This window comes from Sapajus apella, unplaced genomic scaffold, assembly GCF_009761245.1.
Source record: "Sapajus apella isolate SASKATOON/1434 unplaced genomic scaffold, GSC_monkey_1.0 scaffold136, whole genome shotgun sequence".
NCBI classification, from domain to species: Eukaryota; Metazoa; Chordata; class Mammalia; order Primates; family Cebidae; genus Sapajus; species Sapajus apella.
In genome coordinates, this window is record NW_022437076.1 from 2,257,051 (window position 1) to 2,265,919 (window position 8,869).

General features: G+C 44.0%; 1 protein-coding gene across 4 annotated transcripts in view; it reads left to right on the top strand.

Moving 5' to 3' along the window:
* The window catches only part of RPA1 (replication protein A1), a 63,143-nt gene that overhangs the window by 7,258 nt on the left and 47,016 nt on the right, over positions 1-8,869 (top strand). For all 4 annotated transcript variants that reach the window (XM_032263445.1, XM_032263443.1, XM_032263444.1 and 1 more), the window contains exons 2-4: positions 850-900; positions 1,943-2,021; positions 2,599-2,707. In XM_032263445.1, coding sequence (XP_032119336.1) covers positions 850-900; positions 1,943-2,021; positions 2,599-2,707 — 239 coding nt within the window. The remainder of the gene's footprint in view (positions 1-849; positions 901-1,942; positions 2,022-2,598; positions 2,708-8,869) is intronic.

Consider the following 8,869-nt stretch of genomic DNA (forward strand, 5'->3'; position numbering starts at 1 on the left):
GTGATCCACCCGCCTCGGCCTCCCAAAGTGCTGGGATTACAGGCTTGAGCCACCGCGCCCGGCCCTTTTTTTTTTGTTTTGTTTTTTAACAGAGTCTTGCTATATTAGCTAGACTGGTCTTGAACTCTTAGGCTCAAAGCAGTCCTCCCACCTCGACCTCCCAAAGTGCTGGGAGTATAGGCATAAACCACTGCATGGGGAAGTCTTTGTTTTTTTTCTGTCATAGTAAACCTAGCATCATAAAATGAGTTGGAAAGGAAGTCTTTGTCTTTTCTATTTTCTGAAATAATTTATGCAAGGTTTTTGTTTTTGCTTTTGTCCTTCAGTGTTAGATAGAATTCACCAATAAAGCCATCTGGACCTAGAGTGTTCTCTTTTGGAATATTTAAAATTATAAATTCAGTTTCTTTAATAGATACAGAGCTATACAGATTTTCTACTTTTTTGTATCACTTTTGATAATTTGTATTTTTTGAGGGATTTCTCCACTTAATCTTGGTTGTTTATAAAGTTGTTCCTCATATTCCCTTACTGTCACTTTAATATATATAGGATTTACTTATCTAACTCCCTGTTAATGAACACTGGAGGGAAATTCATGTGCTGTTGTGATTCGGGTGTTAGAGAGGAAGTGAGTAGATCCTTGTTGAAAATCACAAATCTCCCTCTTACTATTCTATGATTTGTCCAGTGTGATAAACTAGACGTTTCGGCTGACAGGCTCTGAATAGGCTCTTCTAACAATCTTATCTGTAGTTTATTCCAAACTATAGAAACATGTCATTTTCACCATGACTTGTGCGCATATCTCACACACACACAAAAAAAAATCTGTTTTTGTTCCTTCAGGTCATAATGCAGCAGCAGGATACATTCATCAAACCCATCCTCCAAGTCATCGTAAGTACCCACATACGTTTCATGTCAACTTTTTTACAGCCATAGAATTATAAATTCTGTTCAATAAAGGACAGACAGATTTGTTCACTTTAGGAAATTCCCCCCATCGTCTCAGAAAATAGGCCAGTCTACATTGTAACCCTGAGAGGGGAGCCAGGCTTTTTGAAAAGAACATTATGTTAGCTGCCGAGTTCCACTGTCTTGGAGGCTCAGATCTAAGGCTCGGCCTTGCTGTTTTCCTCCACCTCTGGCACACGACTGTGGTGCTGCTTGCCCTTCTGCCCTTGGGTCTGTCTGGTTCACGTCAGCCTTGTATATGGCCTCCAGAAATAGATCTAATATGGACTTGTCTCCTTAAAATTCTTCAGCTAACACATCATTTATTTAAGGGGTTCTCACACTTCAGTGGGAGTTTGAAACAATGGAGGCAGCACGCGGGCTCACGCCTGCACGTTTTCAGGCTGCCGGTCTGATGGGGCTCTCTGCTGCACTCAGTCTAGCTGCCAGTCAGCTGGAGGCTGTGCGTACAGGTTTCACTTCCTATGGAGACCTGCTTCTGCTCTCTTTCAAGTGGGGATAAAGGTGCGGCTCTGCCACCTCATCGTCACGTGCACATGTCACTTATGTCTCTCTGTGTCTATCTCCACCCCAGTTGTTAGCCCCTCAGGACAAGGGTTCTTTTTGTTCACTTTGTATTGTTAGCATGTTTACTGCACAGCACCTTGCGTATACCAGGTACCTGGTTATTTTTTTTTTTTGGTAATTGATTTTCAGCCAAATTGGAGTCAGGGCTGAGAACACAGAGTATAGGCAGCTCGTTTTACTTCCCTCTGTATTGCGTTTAATAATGTTAGTGGAGAGAGGTTAGTGGGAAAATCATCAAATCCAATTTTCTTTTACATGGATTTAGGTGTCAAGAGAATGGGTAAACAGTTCAGTTAGTGCTGAGCTAATGGCAAAGCCACTCTCCTGCCACTTAGGTGTACTTATCCCTGGGGACGGGGCAGACACGCTGGCTAATGAATCAGGTTTTCTGTCCTAGAACATCCGTCCCATCACCACAGGGAACAGTCCGCCACGTTATCGGCTGCTCATGAGTGATGGAGTGAACACTCTGTCATGTGAGTATGGGGTATCCATCTAGAAACTGGTGAGTGTTTCAGTGACAAAAGCACACGCAGCGCTTTGGTTGCCATAATTTGGGAGCATTCATGAAGTCCGTGTTTGCCTGGCTGTGTCCTTCATTCAGATGGAATTGCAGCTGGCAGGGATCATTCTAACAGAAGACTGGAGGTGGTGGGAAGCTGCCACTTGGCTTAATTAATTTTCTCTAACTGGTGTTCTATGTTTTCTCTGATTAATTTCCCTAAGGATGATATTGACATTTAGTGCGTATGATGGGTTAGCTGCCCTATACTTTCCTTTTTTGGAGTTTTATTTCTGTGTTGGAAGCTGGAAAGGAGAGAAAGGAGAGAATTTAAAAATGATTTTGGCCACTTCAACAAATTCACACATTTAAGAGTAGCAGCAAATGTTTAATAGCCAGCAAAATAGATAGTTTTTCACTGTGCAGAGTCTGACCGGTTTTAATTTCAGGGACATTTAAGGCATTATTCTTCTTTGCCAGCACAGGTTGAGTAGCTTTCAGATTCTTTAGGCTGCAGGACTTTGGAGGCTAAAGAAATCTCTGCTTTTCAGCTTTCATGTTGGCCACACAGTTGAACACTCTTGTTGAGCAAGGACAATTGGCCAGCAACTGCGTTTGCCAGATTAACCGATTCATTGTGAACACCCTGAAAGACGGAAGGTATGTGGTGTGTTTCTTTCTGTCTTACTGTGTTGTAGAGTGGGAACTGATTTTGAACAGAGAAGTATATCGGTTGCCAGAATTCAATTAGGAGCGAAAAAGACAGCAGTGAGTTTTCACCTAAGAATTTTGCAGCTGTTCAGTTAAGAACTCAGGTTGCGGCCGGGTGCAGCGGCTCTCACCTGTCACCCCAGCACTTTGGGAGGCTGAGGCGGGCAGATCACCTGAGATCAGGAGTTTGACAGCAGCCTAACCAATATGGAGAAACCCTGTCTTTACTAAAAATACAAAATTAGCTGGGCGTGGTGGTGCATGCGCCTATAATCCCAGCTACTCGGGAAGTTGAGGCTGGAGAATCACTTGAACCCTGGAGGCGGAGGCTGCAGAGAGCCGAGATTGTCCCATTGCACCCCAGCCTGGGAAAAAAGAGGAAAACCCCATCCAAAAAAAAAAAAAAAAAAAAGAAGAACTCAGGTAGCCGACACATGGCACCAAAGGAAGAGAGATATGGAAAGAAGTTGGAAATTTCAGAGCAGAAGATTAAAGTAGAATGCAGAAATTTTATTATTTCTAGTTTCTTCAGAAGCAATATTTTTAGGATTGCCCCCAAAAGTATCTTATCTTTTTTTGTTTGTTTTTGGTAGAGACAGGGTTTTGCCACGTTGCCCAGGCCGGTCTCGAACTCCTGAGCTCAGGCAGTCTGCCCACCTCGTCCTCCCAAAGTGCTGGGATTACAGGTGTGAGCTGCCACACCTGGGCTCAGAAGAGGTCCCTATTTTACAGCAGAAAATGATAATTATTTCGTAATCCTGCTTTTTTTTTTCAATCTTGAATTTTTTATATTAAATGATGTATTTAGCCAGTATAGAATATGTGGAACCACATGTGGTGGCTCATGCCGGTAACCCCAGCACTTTAGGGGGCTGAAGTGAGAGGATTGCTTGAGGCCAGGAGTTTGAGACTGCAGTGAGTTGTGATCTTACCACTGCACCCCAGCCTGGGCAACAGAGCGAGAGGTCATCTCTGAAAAAATAAAACAAACTTAGAAAAAGAATATGTCGGACATAGGTTGCTGCATGCTAGAGACACAATGATGAACAGAACTATTATTGCTAAAAAATGACTTAGTTTAGGCACGGTGCAGTGGCTCACACCTGTAATCCCAACACTTTGAAGGCCGCGTAGGGAGGATCACTTGAGCCCAGGAGTTTGCGACCAGCCTGGGCAACATAGTGAGACCTTGTCTCTACAAGAAAAAAAAAAAGTTAGCCAGGCGAGGTGGCACATGCCTGTGGTCCCATCTACTTGGAAGACTGAGGAGAGAAATGCCTGAGCCCTGGAAGGTCAAGGCTGCAATGAACTTGGATTGTGCCACTGTACTCCAGACTGGGCAATAGAGGAAGGCCCTGTCTCAAAAAAAAAAAAAAGCAAAACATCAACAACAACCACAAAAGATAAAAAACTGTCAACAGTACTAAGAGGCTTAAGTAATTGGTTTTTAAAAATTCTGTTACACTGATTTTAGGACTCTTGACATTTTCTCCAGCTGTTCTTTTTTCCCACCTCTTTAATTTTGATGTCTGGCTGGGTTGGATTTCACTCAAGAGCTGTTTTCTGGAATGGCTCTTTAGTACTGTATTCCCCATTATCAGCTTATTGGCCTTTATGCTAGAATGACAGCTTTGCCTGGCTGGCTGTCCTTAGGTCATGTGGCTTTACCTCGGAATCTTGTCTTCTGGCATTGCATGTGGATCTGGAGAAGTCTTAAGGCCAGCTTGATTCAATTTCCTCCCTTGTGGAAGGCTTTTCTTTTTTCTTTTCTTTCTTTTTTATTTTAGGTCTCACTCTGCTTGCCCAGGCTGGAGTGCGGTGGCACTATGAGGACTGGCTGCAGCCTGTGCCTCCTGGGCGCAGGTGATTCTCCTACCCAGCCTCCCAAGTAGCTGGGACCGCAGGCTCACACCACTGTGGCCGGCTGATAAGCTTTGCTTTTTCTACCTATATTCCTGAAGATTTGTTTCTTTATGCCTCAGCTTCAGTACTTAACCAGGCTATGTCTCAATCACAATTGTCCATATTCTTTTTTGTTTCAATTTTCCTGGCATGTTGTATGCTCTTTCAGTCTGCAGATTCAGTTCTTTTAAAGAAATTTTTCTCTGTGTTGTTCCTTAATGCTGTTTTCTATTTCATTTATTGAGTTCCAGTTTTTACATACGTTGTAGATAACTTTGGCCTCCATGTAGGTCTTTAGTTCACTTTAACCTTTTTCTAAATGCATGCATTGGCTTGCCTCAGGGTTTTCCAACATAAGAGTACGGTTTTTAGCTTTCTCTCTTCCGTTCCTCAGTCTTTATAAATTATTAGATGTATAATAGTATTGATTTTGTTCTGATTTTTTCTTTATATATATATAGAGAGAGAGAGAGAAAGACGGAGTTGCCCCATGTTGGTCAGGCTGGTCTCGAACTCCCAACCTCAGGTGATCCACCCACCTCAGCCTCCCAGAATGCTGGAATTAAAGGTGTAAGCCACCATTCCAGCCTGTTCTGATTTTTTCCTTTTTTTTTTTTTTTTTTTTTGAGGAGGGGGTTTGACTCATTTTACCAGGCCGGGGTGCAATGGCGCGATCTCGGCTCACCGCAACCTCCGCCTCCTGGGTTCAGGCAATTCTCCTGCCTCAACCTCCTGAGTAGCTGGGATTACAGGCACGCACCACCATGCCCAGCTAATTTTTTGTATTTTTAGTAGAGACGGGGTTTCACCATGTTGACCAGGATGGTCTCGATCTCTTGACCTCGTGATCCACCCGCCTCGGCCTCCCAAAGTGCTGGGATTACAGGCCTGATTTTTCCTTAGCTGCTCAAACTCCCTTTTCTTCATCTCTTGTTTGAGCTCATCTTTTGGCTGTTACTTTGTTACATTTATAAAGTACTTACATTGCAAATCTCTTGAGAAGGGCGGCTCTTTTCCTTGGCGTCTGCTTTCTTCTAGAGTGGGTTCTTGAATGGCTGCTGCCTCCCCATCCTTTCCCTTTCACGCATTGTTGTGTGTTGTATCGTTGCTTTAACGTCCCTTTTTATTTTGCTCCTGCTTAATGTGGATGGTCCTGTCCAGACTTTGTATTTGCTCCAACGGTCGTCTCAGCTCCATACATCTTGCCAGCCTTCTCACTTGGGACCTTTTGTCTTCCACTCCAGGCTACCTTTGAGTGCTTAAGTGGCGCTTTCCATGGTGTTTGTGTCCTCCAAGGCATGGCTGTGGGAGAGCGGGCAGAGCCTTGCTGGGATTCAGTGCAGTCCTTGCTGGGAAGCTCTTCAAGCTGTTCCCCCAGTCCAGGATGCAGTTCCCCTCCCATGGGCTCTGCCTGACTTCCCACCTCAGCTTGGTGGCATGTCTAGTATTCTTCTGTGCCTCTGCTGAGAGCCCGTGTGTATGGCTGGGCTTATTTACTCCTTGCTTAAAAGGTGATCATGTAGGTTTATTCTAAACAGGACTTCAGCAGTCATCCTTGTACGTTTATCTTGACGTGGTTATGCTTTTATTTCTGAAGAATAGATTATTAGAATTTGTGTTGTGGGGTCAAAGGACAGCTGTGGAAAGTATACCAATTATACTCAAATTTTATGTAAGAGTGTCTGTTTCTGAATGAACAAATCCACAGAAACAAATGCAATTATTGGTTCCCAGGGGCGGGAGAGTGTGGAGCGGCTGCCACAGTGTGCAGGGTTTCTTTTGGGGATGACAAAAATGTTGTAGAGTTAGGCAGTGGTGATGCTTGCGTAACTGTGGATATATAGAACCCATGGGATTGTACACTTTGAAAGGGTGAATTCATTATGGTTCATGAATGATACCTCAATATAAACATGTTATTTAAAAAGAAGTGTTTTCCATTAAGCTTGTCAACATACTGTGTATTAGCAATTAAAAAAATAATAATTATTGGCCGGGCACAGTGGCTCACGCCTGTAATCCCAGCATATTGGGAGGCTGAGGCGAGCAGATCACCTGAGGTCAGGAGTTTGAGACCAGCCTGGTCAATGTGGTGAAACCCCGTCTCTACTAAAAATACAAAAATTAGCTGGGCGTGGTGGCACTGGGGAGGCTGTAGTAGGAGAATTGCTTGAACCCAGGGGGCAGAGGTTGCAGTGAGCCGAGATCATGCCATTGCACTCCAGCCTGGGTGACAAGAGTGAAACTGTCTAAAAAAATAAAACATAGGCCGGGCGCGGTGGCTCAAGCCTGTAATCCCAGCACTTTGGGAGGCCGAGGCGGGTGGATCACGAGGTCAAGAGATCGAGACCATCCTGGTCAACGTGGTGAAACCCCGTCTCTACTAGAAATACAAAAAAATTAGCTGGGCGTGGTGGTGCGTGCCTGTAGTCCCAGCTACTCAGGAGGCTGAGGCAGGAGAATTGCCTGAACCCAGGAGACGGAGGTTGCGGTGAGCCGAGATCACGCCATTGCACTCCAGCCTGGGTAACAAGAGCGAAACTCCATCTCAAAAAAAAATAATAATAATTATTATTATTATTATTATTATTTTTACCAAATAATTGACCTCAAGGAGATCAATTATTTTAATTTAAATTTCCCTGTTAGGTCAGGTGTCTTTTCATATATTTATTAGCTGATAACAGTTCTTCTCTGTATAGCTTATTATATACTTTGCTGGTGCATGCCTGTGATCCCAGCTACTCAGGAGGCTGAGGTGGAAGGATTGCTTGAGTCCCACAAGTCAAGGCTGCAGTGAGCTATGATAGTGCCGCTGCATTCTAGCTTGGGTGACAAGGCCTTGTCGCAAAAATAAATAAATAAGCAAAAGTTTTGTTGGAATGCAGATGACTGTCTTAATTTTAGATAGTATTTGATATTAAGTCTTTTCCTCCAAGAAAGTAGTATGTGTCCATATGGTTTCAGATTTTCTAGGTACACAATTGCATTATCTCCTTATTCTAATATTTGTCATTTTGGTTTTTGTATTTTTAAAATCTAACAGTATTGGCCGGGCTCAGTGGCTCACACCTGTAATCCCAGCACTTTGGGAGGCCAAGGCGGGCGGATCATAAGGTCAGGAGTTCAAGACTAGCCTTACCAACATGGTGAAACCCCATCTCTACTAAAAATACAAAAATTAGCCGGGCGTGGTGGTATACACCTGTAATCCCAGCTACTCGGGAGGCTGAGGCAGGAGAATCACTTGCACCTGGGAGGAAGAGGAGGGAGAGGTTTCAGTGAGCTGAGATTGTGCCACTGCACTCCAGCCTGGGCGACAGAGTGAGACTCCGTCTCAAAAAAAAAAAAAATCTTACTGTGTTGACTAGCACCATCAAAACTTTGTTGGACGATGGTAATATCAGCAGTTGCCTTGTTAGTACCCTGATTTAAATAGAAATGCTTTTGGTTTCACTGTTCAGCGTGGTATTTAGCATTCAAAAATACACACTTTATCATGTTCAGGTTTTTTTTTTAAGTTCTCAGGATTTTATCAGAAATGGCTTGTAAATTCTTTCAAGCTTTTACTACATCTTGATATGATCATATTTTTTTTTATCCTTTTACACGAGCAGTTTTAATAGATTATCTAGGCTAGGCGCAGTGGCTCACACCTGTAATTCCAGCACTTTGGGAGGCTGAGGCGGGTAGATCACTTGAGGCCAGGAGTTCCGAGACCACCCTGGCCAACATGGAGAAATCTCATCTGTACTAAAAATACAAAAATTAGCTGGGCATGTTGGTGCATGCCTGTAATCCCAGCTACTTGGGAGGCTGAGGCAGGATAATCACTTGAACCTGGGAGGTGGAGGTTGCAGTGAGCCAAGATCACCCCACTGCACTCCAGCCTGGGCGACAGAGTAAGACTCCATCTCAAAATAAAAAGATTGCCTAATATTCAACTCTTGTTTCGTTCTTGCAATAAATGCTGCCTTAAAAAAAGCCTACACTGCCGGGCCCGGTGGCTCAAGCCTGTAATCCCAGCACTTTGGGAGGCCGAGGCGGGTGGATCACGAGGTCAAGAGATCGAGACCATCCTGGTCAACATGGTGAAACCCTGTCTCTACTAAAAGTACAAAAAATTAGCTGGGCATGGTGGCGCGTACCTGTAATCCCAGCGACTCAGGAGGCTGAGGCAGGAGAATTGCCTGAACCCAGGAGGCGGAG